At 37.5% G+C, this 17353-nt stretch overlaps 1 protein-coding gene across 1 annotated transcript in view; it reads right to left on the reverse strand.

Moving 5' to 3' along the window:
• Positions 1-17353, reverse strand: part of Msh3 (mutS homolog 3) — a 122392-nt gene that overhangs the window by 10327 nt on the left and 94712 nt on the right. Inside the window, exons 21-22 of the mRNA XM_090331697.1 lie at positions 3790-3976; positions 1576-1705 (exon numbers count right to left, since the gene is read on the reverse strand). Coding sequence (XP_090187823.1) covers positions 1576-1705; positions 3790-3976 — 317 coding nt within the window. The remainder of the gene's footprint in view (positions 1-1575; positions 1706-3789; positions 3977-17353) is intronic.

The raw sequence follows: 17353 nt of genomic DNA on the forward strand, positions 1-17353 counted from the left end.
AAGAGTACAAGAGCGAGGACTCAATAACTGCATACCCAAAGCTATGGACATGGTAATGGAAATATAAACATAACTATATAGACATAAAAACCTATGACTCTATAGACATAATGTTTTATTTCTTAAATTAATATGTTTCTATGACATACAAACCCTTAGCCTAATTTTGATTAAGTTCTAAATACTAAGTCCCAGTGATTGTAGAGATTCCCTCCTTGAACACTTATTTGTTAAAATTGTCGTTTAAAATATGATGTAAAAATCAACATTAATAAATTCTTTAAAAAAAAAAAAAGAATTCTGTGCATGGATAGACTAACATGCCAAAACTTAAAAGGGGGAAGGATACTGCTCTGGGTTAGTTCATCTCAAGTGCCTGTCACCATTGCCTCTGTCCCTTCCCGGCTCATGAGCTCTGCTTTGTTTGTCCACGGGTTTCAGCCTCTAAGTCTCCTGTCACACTGGATGAAGATTAGTCAAGGCCAAATTACTTCCATGAGAGAATTTATGATGTGTTTTTCCAAGGCTGTGTGGTGGTGAAAAGTAAGAACAGCTTAACATTAAGTTTATCTGAGGCCCAGTATTTTGTTTTATTTGGGCCACTTTCCTGATTTCTTTTTCAGGTCCATACTTACTACTTTTCTAAAAGTAAGAACAGCTTAACATTAAGTTTATCTGAGGCCCAGTATTTTGTTTTATTTGGGCCACTTTCCTGATTTCTTTTTCAGGTCCATACTTACTACTTTTCCAAAATTAAATTTGGACTCCAGAGTGTATTAGATAATGGGTTTTCCATTATAGCACACTAGCTGTGCGAAGTACCACAGGGTGGTAACTTAAAAAAAAACTACTAGTGAACTGGGGAAAAAATATGCTAGAGCCTACTAGATGACTTATATTTGAACTTAAGATATACTTATTGTACTTGAACTTATTTCTGTTGGCTAATGGTTCTTTTTCATAAAATGTCTCATTTCTGTAACAGTAGCAATAAATTGGAAGGCTAGAAAAAATATTGTTGATCTCTCAAAGCAGATTTAGCAAAGTAAGAGAAAAGTATCTGGAAGCAGAAAGTATGCATGTTAGTTCAGTTTATCTCCTATCTAAGTGGCTGACATGTAATAAAATAAAACATGTCCAGTATAGGATTGAGGCCCTAGTAAATAAATAATGTCAACCAAAGGGTATCTGGAGGGAAATACTAGACATTTTCAGAGATGACTAAGACTCAGCAGATGACTATCAAAGTGTCTTTCTTGGGATGATAAGAATTACACAGGAATGTAAGGAACTAAAAGGAACCAAAATGCCTCCTCCACCTCCACCCACATCTTTTGGATTTAAAGGGTTTTCATTTAAAATGAGATGAAGACAATCAGAGAAGGACTGAAAGTTAGCAAATAAAAAAATACACTCTTTACTTGGCCCAATGTTTATCACAAATAAATTTTCGTAAAAGTTATTCATAGCTGATATTTCCATAAGCAATATGTTTGTGTTCCTATAAACTTTTTCAGCTATCAAACTGAAAGGCACTAACACTGGATTTGAACTTATTACAGGGATATCGCATACCTGGATTTTGTTCACTTTCATCCTCATTAACCAGGAACCCCATGTGGTAGTTCCCCACCTGTTTAGAGTAACTTTTTTCTAGCTCACAAACTGGTGGATAGTGGGTGACAAACAGGGTTAAGGATTTCACCTGAAACAGGAAGATATATAAGAAGCGTTATTTTATTAATCGCAAAGTGTGAACCCAAGGGTAAAATTTCATGCAGTAAGGTACAATAAACACCATATACTTTTAGCCAGATGACCAATTTTTCAGTATTCCCTTCCTCCTCTTAGTATGTACACACACACAATACACACACTCATATGCACATACCCATGCACACATACACACATCAATCATTGAGACTGGATGCAGACATCATCCCTACTCACTTAATCTATACAACCAATGTATGATGACAGCATAGGAAAATCCACTAAAAAGGTGTGGGAAACAGGGTATGGCAAAAGGACTAACAGAAAGCTAATCTGCTTGTAGGACTCTGTGTGTGTTTGTGTGTGTGTGTGTGTGTGTGTGTGTGTGTGTGTGTGTGTGTGTGTGTGTGTGTGTGTGTAGTACAGTTAATATATAACCCTAAAAAGAAAAAGGCCAAACACCTCCGGGACACGTAATTGTGTTTTTTAGAAAGACATATGAGCAAGAAAATGTTTTTAATGCTGGGTACGGTGGCTCACGCCTGTAATCTTAGCTACTGAGGAGGCTGAGATCTGAGGATCAAGGTTCAAAGCTAGCCTGGGCACAAAAAGACCAGAGATTCTTCTCTCCAATTACCACTGAAAAATGGGGTTGTGGCTCAAGGGGTAGGGTGGTAGCCTTGAGCTGAAGAGCTCAGGGACAACACCCAGGCTCAGCTCAAGCCCATGACCCACAAAAAAGAAAATGTTTTTAATAACTAAGGAAGAGGAAAAAATGCAAATGAAGATAAGACACACCAAGAGTTCTCAAAAAGGAGGGAAGACACAGAGGAGATGACTTAGGACAGGTGCTATGAGGGACAGATAGAAATGCAGAGACTGAAATAAAGAAAGGCAAACAGGGAGAGATTGATGGAGATGACAGATATGGACATTTGGATAGGGACTCTGCAAACAGAGATATATGTTAAAGGAATCATGGTTATTGAAACAGAGACTCAGAGACCAAAAGTCTAACCTTGAGTTTTAGGGTATTTGGTGAAAAATGTATTTTAGAGTAGAAATTTCTGAACTATCTCTATTACTTCCTTGAGTAATTGGGCTTTGGTGGGTAATGTCTATTCTTGACTTTTCTTTAGGGAAAATAAAGACAGTTCTGTGGAGATATGTTGCTGGAAAGGCCTTTTTCCTATAAATGGGTTTATTTTGTTTTAGCAAAAGAAAGTAACACATCAAATAACTACAAAAAGTATTCAAGGCTAGTGTATTCCAGTTTCTTGTGAAGTATTCTCATGATCAACTGCAGGGTTAGACTAAGGTCTAGAAAGTAATTTGTGTAGCATGTAAAAAAATGGCATGCAAGTATTATATGAAATTATTATGACCACAATAGTAAGGATGTATCCTATATTTCAAAATAAACAAGAAACTAAATTTTAACTGCCTTACCACAAAAGATATGTGAGGTGATGAATATGTTAAAACAGCTTGATTTAATCATCCCATAATTTTTTCATGTATTTTTTATTATAACTAATAGAAGGGTTACATTATATTCACCAGATAGAAGGTGCATTACTTCACCAACATTGATACCCTTTCTCATGTTTTGGTTCCCATTTAGGGACCCACCCCCACCCCTCATCTTGTATTCCCCCCTTCCCTGTCCTATTTCAAATAACCAAATAAGGGCCGGGAGTTTGGCCTACTGGTAGAGTGCTTGCCTAGCATACATGAAGACCCAGGTTCGATTCCTCAGTACCACATACATAGAAAAAAGCCAGAAGTGGTGCTGAGGCTCGAGTGGTAGATCTCTAGCCTTAAGAAAGTCCAAGGACAGTATTCAGGCCCTGAGCTCAAGCCCAGGACTGGAAAAAAAAAACAAAAAACAAATAACCAAATAAATATAATATACAATATATCAGATAACAAGGTAAAATACTGTAACAATATGAGATAACCAAGGGACAGCAAGAGAAATCATCCCATAATTTTACCAATGCATATGATCTGCCAATTAAAAATGGTATTAGTTTAAAAATCAACTGACTGCTTGAAGAAGCAGAGAATACTTACATCTCTAATGAAATACTCAAGTGTAGCGTAAGCTATGGCAATTCCGTCATGAGTACTCGTTCCTCGTCCCAGTTCATCCAAGATCACCAAAGATTGTGATGTTGATTTTCTGATGATTTCGGCTGTGTCAGTGAGCTCTTCCATAAATGTACTCTGTCCTTTATATATGTTGTCTGCAGCGCCCATCCTAGAAATATGGTGGAAAACCCCTTGCTTTACACATCCACCTCCATCACCCACACACACCCATATACTTTAGAGATCAATAGTATACATATACATTATGTCAACCGTAGTTGAAGTTATATTAAATAAAACATATTATATATTGATATCATTGATATCCAATATCAAATTTCAGCTTGAAGAAACATTCTGGATATAAGCTGAGGTATTAGCCAGCACATACTGAAAAGGTGATGAAGTTCTTACTTTGTGTTTTCCTGACCAATAGTACCAAACCAAAATCTTGGTATTCATAAAACAAAACAAGACTTCTCTACGTTGCTCTATCTTAAAAAGTCTATGAGTCACAGAGATCTGTATATTTAAGGGTTTTTTTTTCAGCATTTTCCTAAGAAAATTTCATAGTTATTATAAATTAAAATACCTTAGTAAAGCAATTTGCTTATATACAATAAAACTTTTTATAAGAATTAGAATTATAGATGTTTAGTGACCTTGGACAGCAGCAAATAGATTCCCAGTGTAAACAGAGTTCTTTGAGTTGTCTACAAATAGGGCCAAAGATTTAAAGATTTCCTTCCAGGGAGACTTCTCAGAGCCTTTACCACTGACTTACACGCTGTGCATTACTCTGAGAAGTATTTAACACATAATGTATGCTTTACTTATTTAACCAGGGACCTGAAATTTTTTCCAAAGTTATCTGTGGCAATATTTTTCTGCATAACATATTCTGGAAAGCACTAATACCATGTAAAAGGAATCTGAAAAGAAAAGAAGGACTAATAGAGTAAAACTTGCCCAATGCCATGTATGTAGTTTACAGCAGGACCTAAAATACAGGTTTTAGATCCCTGGCTAGATTTGTGTGAATACTAGTAACTGTTTTCTCTGCAAAATCACCTCATCAATAGTTCCCAGAGCAGAGCACAAACTTCATGGATGCTAGCTCTATAATGAACCTTTATTTCTCGAAAACTCCATATACAAACTGAACACTAACCAACAGTGTGGGTGGAATCATATAAGGGCAGAGGCAATAAAATGTGAGGTCCACAAGTGGGTAGAGCCTTAGAATTGTTCCAATAATAAGTGATATTTAGAAACTCAAAAGTTTTTATTTGAAATGCTGTCAATTCTATCCACTTAAAAATCAATAAACACGAAATGTAATTTCAAAACCGCTACTCACGTAGAACACTATACTTTTTCAAAGTTCAAATACTGTGACCTACTTCAATTGTCAGCACTTACTGTTATAGTTACAGAGATGGTAAGCTTTTGGTTTGCCAAGGGCTTTCTGGATATTTATAACATCATTTGTTGTATAGTATGGGCATTCTGTGGAAAGATAGAACTTTGGCTCATCTTCAGCTACCTTGTAGGGTATAGATAGTTGCTTCAGGTTAAATAAGGAGAATTGAGGGTGAAAGGTATGAAGAGTTAAAATAGTCTCACAGGCCTGTTTAGATTGGTCAGAGATGGGGTCAGAAGTGATCTGACAGTGTACATACACACACACACACACAGAGTAGAGCCCTGGCTGGTAAAGCTGAGAGAGAAAGGAAATCTTTTCTTTAACAATTTGATATACTCTGTACTGCTTCTTGCAATTATGCAAGAGTACTGCTTCTTGCTTATGCAATTACAACTTTAAAAAAAGATTATATTGTACCATTTTTATTAAGAATTATGTAAAAAGCACAGAAATTTATCAATATGTCTAGAGTAATTATCTTGGAATGAGACAATTATTGGTCATTTTCTGACCTTTCCTCCTCCTCAAGTAACATTTAGCAAAAAGATGAAGACTGATAATTGATATTAAAGAAGAGCAGCATAGTAAAGTCTCCAGTGGATTAAAACACAGGAAACAGTGTTCGAATGTGATTGCTAACAAGTTTTCCCCAGCATTCTTTGCATTACTATCATCGGTATAACTTTAGGAATCAATTCAAATAAAATAGACAGAGCCAAGAAATATAAATATATGTATACGACAAATAGGTAATTCAGGTTCATTTAAATGAAAGACATTGAATCCCATTTTATACAATTGAGATGTTCAGAAAGATTGAGTTTTCTTTCTAGAGACTCACAACAAGTTATTAATTTGGCACTGGGGATTAAATTACAACCATATATAGACTAAATAAATCTCAATTGCCATACTCCCAACCTCAACATTTGCAAATTCTTTTTTAGACCTTTGACATTGAATCTTCCTATATATTTCTTAGCATTTTAGCTCTCATTTTAGGAAAGGAGTTTTAGTCTATAAGGAACTTTAAAAATTAATTTTTAATTATGCTTTTAGTAAGTTATGGCACATAACTAAATACAGCCAGAACAGTAAACTCCAGTAAAAAGTCCAGACAGTGTTCTGGCTGGTCACTAAGAAGTGTATTATCTTACCCTAGTGGATAAGATAACTGCTGTGTGCTTGCAGCTTTCTCATCAGTAAACCAATCTCAGTGAGCTTCATTGTTTCTACTGCACACAGGTGCATGAAGTATCTTGCCCTCTCTGTTTTTCCTTCCCTCCTTTCATTAGTACTCCCATCCCTGACAGAACCTGTTTTACACTCCTGTGTTAGTCTTGGCTGGCTTTGAAGATGTTTGTTGCCATGTCTTAAGATGGCTCTGTGGTCTCCAAGCAGCCTTCCAGGAGCAAGGGCAGTCCTGAGCAGGGGACTGGGGACCACAATCCTGCAACTGCTGTGGGAGGAATTCTGCCCTTTGTCTTATAAGGAGATCAAATCTGTGTTCCATTCTGCCAACAGGAGAAAACATGGCCCTTGCCAAAACCTGACCACAGCATTACAAAGGCTAAGCTGTCTGAACTATAAGCTATATAATGACTGGAGTAATAATGTTTGCAATACTAAAAATGTATTACTTAAGCTACTAAGTTTGAGGTAATTTGTTACTCAGCCTAGAAAACTAACACGGTGCCTGTGTGCATTCAGCATACAAATGCGAAACTGGTGTTTCCTTTTACTTTTCTGCTCCCTCAATTGTAATCAATACACTTTTCTTCTAATCCCATTGTTATTTCACTGATTGATACTCTAGTCCAACAGCCTAACTTTTCTCTCTATCTTCACTTTCATTAACAGCTAATTTATCTTTCCACCTCACCAGCAAATTCATATTTTAAAATTAATGAGTCACCTAAGACAGGCACACACTTGAGTAAAGCAAGCACCTGCTAATGAAACAAAAAAGGGGGAGATGTGGAGCATGTCACATCAGGGAAATGGAAATCTATGCTGTAGAAAAGGAGGCCTAACTCGTGGCCCAGTGCTCACCTCCTGGTCTTGGGACCACACCTGGCTGAGATGGTGCCTGCCACCTGGTCAGAAGGTGTGGCTATGGTTTGTAAAGTAAGGCCACCTCTGGGACAGGCCCCAAACCCTTCTGCCCTCTCCGACAGCACATGATTCCCCTTCTTTGCCTAACTGCTAACCTTCAAGTTTCAGGAGCAGGCAATCTACAAGTTCCTGCCACCACAAAATGGCCTCTCAGTGACACCACTGCCAGCCGCAGCCAGCTGACCTGAATTCTGCCTCCACCTTTGCAGCACCACCAGTACAGCCCAGGACACTGACCTATCCAGAAAAACTGCCCTGGATGACTGCTCTGTGGGATATGGATGCCACAGATGCTGCCTCCACACTCTCCTCAAAGCTACCTCATCCTATGTCTACCCTGGCATGGGAACCAGGAGTGGAGGCCCGGAGTAATAAACTTGACTCCCAAGCAGGGGACCATGATATGATTATGAACAATACCATCAGAGGAACTGCAACCCTATTGTCTACCCACAAAGCATGCTGGGGAGGACATGGGGGCTGTGATTCCTGTTTACCCCAAACCCATCTAAAACCCACCTAGCCCTAGTTGTCATTGGCCCACCAAGCTCATTTCCACAGCAGCAGAACCCATGTTTGCTTTAGCTAAGTTGGCTGAGTTTATCCAGGCTTGCCTGGATGCTATCCAGCCAATGCCTTTGTGCACTGTTTGGGCCCCATCCTACATTCTGTTATGAGTGTCCATAAATAAAGAAAAAGGGGGAACTGTGGGGACTCCTAGCTAGTCACATAGGAGCCCTGGCTGCTTGCCACCTGTGCCTCAACACATACACACTCAGTGACACAAGCAGTCCAGAGCCAGAGGGCACCTGGCCCCTCCCGCCTGAAGCAGAAGCTCCCGGATATTCCCAGCAAGTGGGGAGTGTCTCAGGATACCTTTGACTGACAGTCGCATTCAGGAAAGACCCAATAACTGTCACCACTCTAACTGTATTTAGCAAGCATGTTTTCTAAAATAACGTTAGATCTGCACTGAGAAAAAATAAAATAAAATAAAATTAATATGAATCATGTTAAGTCCTACAATGAAAAATTTAAAATGGTTTCCTGATGCCTAGAAAAGCAAACCCCCGAATTTCCAGCATCATTTCTAGACCCTGTATGCACTTTGGCTCTATTTTTTTTTTCTGGTCTCCTAACTTTCTGCACTGACCTAGGGACCCTATGGTTCTATCACGGCAATTTCTTCAATCACTTCAGTGAATTTTCAGTACATTCAGAATTGCTGTCACCTTTCTTCATTCTTTTCCTAGTCTAGAATAGTCTTCATCCTTCTTTCTGTGGCAGAAACTTGTCTTCTTTTAAGCTTCTCCTGTATAGCTATTCCTAATTGCCTCTCACAAGGAAGAGGCGCTTCTCTGCCATCTTTCTGAAAAGACTGATGACACAGCTGAATGATTTATCTTTTCAGTATTGTCAAATGCTAAGCAGAATTTTTTTTAGCAGATGTCCCATACATAGTACATTGTCTCTGATACAATTAACCCAATCACTTCAGTGTTAATAATTTTGTGAAATTGCAAAACTAAGATTTAAAATAAAAAAATTGAAGAACTACTGGTGGGGAAAGTATACATATATATATATGCATATATACTGGGACAGGATATATTATATGGGACTCTAGACATTCACATTAGTAACCTAATTACTAAATGTCCCTTTATAATAACAAACAAAAACTTGATAGCAAGCTCAGGTGCTCAGGCCTGTAATCCTAGCTACTCAGGAGGCTGAGATCTGAGGATCAAGGTTCAAAGCCAGCTGGGGTTATCTCCAATTAACCTCTAGAAAATGGGAAGTGGGGCTTGGTTCAAGGGTAGGGCGGTAGCCTAGAGCTGAAGAGCTCACGGACAGCACCCAGGCCAAGTTCAAGCCCCATGATTCACAAAAAAAAACCAAAACCAAAAACAAACAAACAAAAACTTGATAGTATCAAATGTTTATATCTTTATATTTTTCTCTTTGGTTCAATATTTTTGGATAACCATTGTCTCTTATTATTTTGCTACATTTTATATATCTCAGAAATGGCCTAAAATCAGGTTTTCTAGCAAGGCAGTAAATTATTACTAACAACATTAAGTTTATTAAGGTCAAATCACAAGACATATTACTGAATAATTTAAAAAAATTTCACACACTAAATGTGTTTAGGAGACTTAAGGAATAGTAGTGTATATGCAATTATCTATATCATACTCATTTACTACATTCATTTGTAGTAAAAATCAGAAAATGCTCTAGATGTCTTCTTAGAGTAAGCTTGCTCTTAGTATGCAGGTTACAGTTATGTGATTAAGAAAAAATAAATCACTGATATTTTTAGGAGTGGCGGCTGACTAATCTTTCTAATCCCCCTCCTCCCTCCTCGCCTATAACCCGTATATAGGTCAACAAAGTTTAATAAAGCATACATAGTGAAAAGAAAGTATTAATTTTTGGGGTAAGTTACTAAAATCAGTAATAGTAAAAAAAAAGCTTCATAAAGCATAAAGAAGGCATTACTTTATTTTTAGTGAGCTACTAAACTCAATAATACGTTTGTGAAATTCTGATTCAATGTTTGTTTTTATGAGATCTTGATAGTTTAAGCTACTATCATATATGTATCTCAGTTAAAGAAACTGGTGAGTCTCTCTTTGTCCTTCAAATTAGAATCACTGGGCCTTTTGCATGGAAAATGCTTACCTGTGGGAGAAATGGTACAATTACTCAAGATAAAAATCAATCAAGGTGATATTGCTCAATTTACATGATGCATAATCAATATTAAATAATGAAGTCATTAAGTAGAAGCAATGATAACCTGCGTTGGTCCTCTGACACTTTTACAATATATATATATATATATTTAAATATATCTATGTAACATAAAATTTGCCATTTTAGTATTGCCAGTGTAGATTTCTGTGTTGTTGTTCAGCCATGAATATCATCCTTTCCCAGAAATGATTATCATTCCAAACACAAACTCCATATCCATTTTAAAACATACCAAAACAAAACCAAAAAAAACTTCATTTAGGATGGAGCTATAGTGTAAATGGTAAAATGCCTAACTAGCAAGCATGAGGCTTTGAATTCAAACCCAACTGTCAAAAAATAAAAGTAAAATTCCATCCAGGCTTCAGTGATTTATGTCTAACTACACAGGGGGCTGAGAGCTGTGAGCAAGCAAACCAAGAGAAGTGGAGGTCCTAAGTTCAAGATCTGATACTAGCAAAACCAAACAAAAGATCCCACAGCTTCCAGCTCCAGCAACCTCTATTACTAATTTCTGACTGTATTAATCTACTGATTCCAGGTATGTCATTTAAATAGAATGACAAAATTGTGCTTTGCATCCTGCAGGGTTTTGCCAGCATTAGCTTATATTGCATTCTTTCTGAAATGGAAGATGTCCCCATTTATTACTTCACTAAAATATTGGCAGACTTCTGTCCTACAAGGGTATTTAAACTTCATGCTATTAAAATATTATGTAAATTTTACCAAAGATAAAATCTAACTAAACCATAAAGTACTCTAATTTTTTAAAGGATGATAGATATAAGAGAGAGAAAAGAATCCAGAAAAGTAAGGTCCAAGAAGACAAAATTTTAAAAAAGATACAAAAGAATACTAATTACTAACGATGTGTAGACACCACATAGTATTTTAAATACATAAATATGAAAAGTACTCAAATCTATGTTTCTTAATTAAATTAATTAAATAGAAATATTAAAACCACAAATAAAATAAAATTACAAACACTTTAAAATTACATGTACACCTTTTAAGAACATGTAGATGAGGGCATAGCTGTGGACACCTGTAATCTCAGTACCTGGGAGACTAAAGCAGAAGGATTAAGAGTTCAAGGGATGCTTGGGCTACAAAGACCATGTCTCAAAAAACAAACAAACAAACAAACCCCCAAAACACTGATCAAAATAACTCTTTCCCCCTTTTTGAGTCTTCTGATAGCTTTAACTTTTGTACCATGAATAAATACTCATTGGATAAATGGAGAAATACAGGGTGCATTTTAAAAACATAAATAATACATTTAAGTCTACTCCATATTTTGCTATATCATTACACTGAGATAAGACAGGATAAAGGTAAACATCAGGACAAATAACAATAAATATCAGTTTTCTTTATAAAAGCACAGGCAAAACTAAACAAATGGGATTACCAAACTAAAATCTTTCTGTAGAGTGAAGGAAACAAGTAAATGTGTACGGAGATAACCTACTAACTGGGAAAAAAAATAAATGAAAACCATTCATCCCATAAAGACTAATACCCAAAATATATAAGGAGCTCACACTATTCAATATCAGGGAACCAAAAGGCCTCATTAAAAAAAAAAAATGAGGGAAAACCACCAGTGCCAGTGGCTCATGCCTTTAATCTTAGTTGCCCAGAAAGCTGAGAATGGAAAGATCAAGGCCAGCCCAAGTTCAGAAGACCTTTCACAAGGCCAGCAAAAAAGCAGGGCTACCATGGTTCAGACCTACCAAGTGGAAGTGCCTAAGAAAAATTAGGATACCACTAACACCAAACAGTGGGGCAAAAGCACATAAATAGATGTTTCTCATAAGACAGATGGCCAATAACTATATGAAAATTGTTCAATATCACAAATCATTAGGAAAATACAAATTCAAGCCATGAAATATCGATTCACACCTGTCAAAATGGCTTTCATTAAAAAAGAGGAAAGACAGATGCTGATGAGAAAAGGAGACTCATATATGTTGTTGATTGGAAGGTGCATTTGTTCAGTCATTGTGGAAAACTGTATGGAGACTAACAAGCTAAAATAGAACCAGCATATGTCTGCACTCTCACGTTCACTGCAGCACTATTCACAATAGCTACGTTATGGGTAATACTAGCTAATAATCACCAATACATAAATGAATCAATTAAAAACTGACACTGATAAAAGGGAATACTATTTGACCTTAATAAAAGACATTTTGTCAATTATGAGAACATGAATGGTATGCAAGACGAAGGAAGGTGCAGTGAATAAATGCCAGAATAGAGCACAATGGTGGTTACTGCAGCTGATATAGGACTGAGTACAATGTCTCAGTAGAAAAATATGGACCTTTTTAAAGTTCTACTGCAGTGTGGCTAATATAGTTAAGAATAAAGTACATTTGAAAACTAAGTTTCAAATGTTTTCACCATAAAAAGTTCAGTATTTGAGTATATTGATTAATTTAGATCTACTTAATTACAACATAATGTATTCACAAATCAGAACATCATTCTGGACCCTATAACTTTTGTAGTTACAAACTATCATTTTACAATGAAAAATAAATAAATATGGCTGGCTGTGGTGGTATATGACTGCAACCTTACATTCAGGAGGCTGAGGCAAGAGGTTTGGGAGTTCAAAGCCAGTCTGGGCTATATAGTAAGACTGTCTCAAAAAATACATAAAATTAATAAATGTGTCAACAACATAATGTATAAGAGATATTCCAGACAAAATAAAAACTAAGCAACATTCCTTCCCTCTCTCCCTTCCACAGTACTGAGGTTTCAAGGGCCTTGTACTTGCTAGGCAGGAACTATTAACATCTGAGCCATTCCACTTTGAGCCAGACCTCTTTGTGTTGGCAATTTTTGAGATAGGGTTTGTCTTTATATTCATGCCAGATATACCTCAATTTTCCTTGCATAACTTGACTGACTGCATCCAGCCAGCGTGCTTTTCCACACTGCTGGGATGATAAGCACAGTTCACTAAACCCACCACCATTGGTGTACATGGCCTTGTGAACTTGCTGCCTGGGCTATCCTCAAACTCAATCTCTGCCTCTGAAGAAGCTAGAATTATAGATTTGAGCCACCATATCTAACTTCCTTTTTTTCTGTACAAATAATAGGTTTCAGTATAGTATTTGCACACATGTATACAATGTTTTTTGATCCTCCTCAACCCCCATCCCCTTCTATAGTCCCTCTCCTCCAAATACTTCTTTGAGTTCATATCACTCTGTGTGGTGGGGATCAAACCCAGAGCCTTCTAGATGCTAGGCAAAGTACTGTCTATCACTAAGCCAAATCTCCAGCCTTCTTGTTAATATTTTACTATTGCTTTATATATTTTAATGATTACCCTTATCTCCAAAAACAATACATAAAGGTAAATAGGCATATGAAAAAATGTCCCACAGCATATCACCAGGGACATGCAAGAAAACAAAACAAAACAAAACACAACCTTATTAGATTGCAGAAAGTCTGGAACACCAAGTGTGGGAGAAGACACAGCCAAAAGGGACCTCACAGGTGGCAATGCAAAATGGCACAACCATGTCAGAGACAGTTTAGCGAGTTTCTTACAAAACTGAACATACAGTACCATGCAGATCAGTAATAATGCTCCATGATATATATCTAAGAGAATCAAAAACTTACAACCACAGAAAAACCTGTACACAGAGGTTTATAGCATCTTTGTTCATATATAATTGACAAGTTTTAGAAGCCATCAAGATATCATTTGGTGGGTGAATGAAGAAGAGAGTCGTGTTTTCCTGTGCACTCGTCTTCATTCTGATGCTCAAACGTACTCAAAAATATTAAGATCTTTTATAGAACTAGAGGTCAAAGGTACACCTTATCATGTCTACTCTAACAGTACCTAGCCATGAAGGTCCTACACCGAGAGGATTTGCCAGATTTTGAATTTAAAACTAAACCCAGCCTTCAGGTGATATTTCATACTTGTTACACACAATTATAGGAGCTACATAAACCACAGAGACATTCCTAAGGCAACATCTCCAATCTCCAAAATCCTAACAACTCACTCATTTAGGAAAATGTCACTGATCATGTGGTTTTCAGTACAGCATTTACTACCAGTTACAAGATGTGCGCTCATTCAAGGTGTTTTCCTTCTGTCCATGAAAAATTGCACAAATGTATAATGCACAAATCCTATACCGCAGACACTCAATAAATATTTGATGAATTAAATTGTTTACTAGACACAGGGTCAAAAGTCAACATTTGCAGTAACATAATGTAAATTCCTGGTTGTCTATTACCTCTCAATTCTACTTCAAGATAAACATGACTATACCATTCGAATACACAGAGCTTAGTGAAGCTGGATGCCAGAAAAGTAAGTTAATGTCAGTGGCACAGTATGAAAATGATTAACTAGAGGCCAGTTAATATAAATACTCCATTCCACTGATAATTGGCATAAATAGAAATAACTATGGTTTGCTTTTTTCCAAACTGTTTTCTAACTAGGCTTTAGAATTCATTGCTTTTCTAAAATTTAATTACTGCATCTCAAAAGGTGAAAGAGGCTTAAGTTTGCATTCATCAGGATAACAACAACCATGTTAATGATCTTTAGAAACATCATCTAGAAATATTTCAGTGATAACTGGGTGTATCACAATACACTAAATATACTACTTAGAGTCATGTATGCCCAGTCTGCTTAAAAACACAAATCTAACCAGGAGGGATGGCTCAAGTCTGTCATCTCAGCCACAAGGGAGGCTCAAGTCCAGTCACAGCAAAAAAAGTTTGCAAGACCCCATCTAACCCAATAAAAATTATACATGGTGGTATGAAGTTATCATCCTATTTTCAAATGGGAAGATAGCATAAAGCAAGAAAAAAAAGAAAGAAAGAAAAACAAAGAAAGCAAAAGAAGGTGCATCTTCAAGGGGTAGAGGGCCTGCCTTGTAAGTACAAGGTTCTGTACTTACATGCTAGGTACATAAAAAAGTAATAAAATTAAATTTTAGGGCCAGGAATTTGGCCTAGTGATAGAGTGACTGCCTCGTATAAATGGTAAGACCGGAGTTCAATTCCTTGGTATCACCCGTACATAGAAAAAGCCGGAAGTATTGCTATGGCTTAAGTGATACAGCCCTAGCCTTGAGAAAGCCCAGGGACAGTGCTCAGGCCCTGAGTTCAAGCCCCAGGACTGGCACTGGCATTGGCACACACACACACACACACAAATTTTTTAAATGTCGTTATCCACATGACATTATCATATTCAGAAAGATTCTTAGGCTGGGTGCAGTGGCTCATGCCTGTAATCCTAGCTACTCATTAGGCTGAGATCTGAGGATCAAGGTTCAAAGCCAGTCCAGGCATGAAAGGACTTGACACTCTTATCTCCAATTAACCTCTAGAAAATGGGAAATGGGGCTTGGCTCAAGGGTAGGGTGGTAGCCTTGAGCTGTAGAGCTCAGGGACAGCCCCTAGGCCTAGTTCAAGCCCCAGAACCAACAAATAAAAAGGGGGGGGGGAGTGTAATGCCCAGATTAAGAGTAATGCCCAGATTAAGTGTAATGCCCAGATTAAGGTATCCCCAAAGAACACCGGGAGACCACCACCAATGCTAAAAGCAAAAGGGTCTTTATTTCAGGGCAAGCTCGTGCCTGGACCAACACCAGCACATCCCAAGGTAGCGGGGCCAGCTGGGAAAGAGTCCGGAGCGAGCATAGGAGGTAGGGGAGGTCCCACTGCAGTATACTCTAGTTGGATAGAATTTGAACAAGGAGATCAGTCGTGTCTTGATTGGTTCCAAAGTCTTCCGGACCGCTGTTTTACACCCATATTCTCTGTATTCGGGTGGTCATTGCTAGGGGACCTGATATTATGGGATGGCAGAGGACTTTGAGGAAACTGCAACTCATTGGCGGGGAAACAAAATTTAGGCCTAGGCCTAGCTCTTAGTTCCAAATTTGCAGCCTGTCATGGCAACATTTTTAGCAACTATGTTGCTTTACAGGAAAGCCAGATGAATTAAAATAGGTCATCCTGGTCCCTAGGAAGGAAGGAAGGAAGGAAGGAAGGAAGGAAGGAAGGAAGGAAGGAAGGAAGGGAGGGAGGGAGGGAGGGAGGGAGGGAGGGAGGGAGGGAGGGAGGGAGGGAAGGAAAAAAGTTGAAAAAATTACAAACCATCAACCACATAGAAGAGTCTCAAATTTGACATGAAAAATTTTAAAAATACCAACTCTGGGGTACCACTTAAACATATTCCAATTATAAGATACATGATTGGGCTTTTTTAACAAGCAGCATTTTTAAGAAGCAGCTATTCTCGCAATTATACTAGAGAAAATCTCCCATAGAAGAATAGAAAGGGAAAACTAAACCAAATACGCTTCCATACCTGAGCTTTGAATTTAGCTCTTGCTGTCTTGCAGACAAGACAAAAAGAAACTAGAGGAACCAGCCAGTGGCTGACACTGGAAGCCTGGCATTTTTGTCAGGGAAGGCCAATAAGCCGCTTCAAATCTTTTTGTAAATAATAGCAGTATGCACATGGAGAGAAAAAAATTGCCCAGCATTAACACCAACAAAAACCTACTCGATGGTACTTCATGTAAAGGACATCAAATAATAGGAGTAAAATGTTCTTATGAGCAATGCAGGGGATTTATAGAAAGACAGCATCAAATGGGCATTTCTTATTTGAATTTAATTTGAAATGTGAAGACAAACGCTACACACTACTGATTATAAACTTGATTTAGCATAAGCCTTGAAAACTCCCTATGTACACTAGGAGACATATATGAACCAAGAACCAATGTTGCCTGAGTTGTGACGCATTGCACACTAACGTGCTACCTCACCCTGGTTTCTCTCCCACTTCTCTAGCTCCTTCTTCATTGGTTTTCTTACTATGAAACACTAGTAGTTTAAAGGCTCAGTCTTGAAACATTATTCTTTTCATGTTCTATCAAGATCTTATCTACACTAGAAGTTCCATTATCACTCACCTCTGTATAGGTCTTACAACATATTTCTATTTTTACCTTTGATCTTTCCCCCTTAACTCTAAATTTTCTATTCAACTGCTCACATAATAGAGCTCGCCCTCTCTCGCTCTCGCCTTCTCTCCCTCCCTCTCCTCTCTCTCTCTCTCTTTTCAATGTCTCAAAGGTAATTCTCCTGCTGATGAACAGAAATATGTCCTCCAAGGTTTATGTGTTAGAATCT

The sequence above is a fragment of the Megascapheus bottae genome, chromosome 4, assembly GCF_031878675.1.
Source record: "Megascapheus bottae isolate mThoBot1 chromosome 4, mThoBot2.hap1, whole genome shotgun sequence".
NCBI lineage: Eukaryota > Metazoa > Chordata > Mammalia > Rodentia > Geomyidae > Megascapheus > Megascapheus bottae.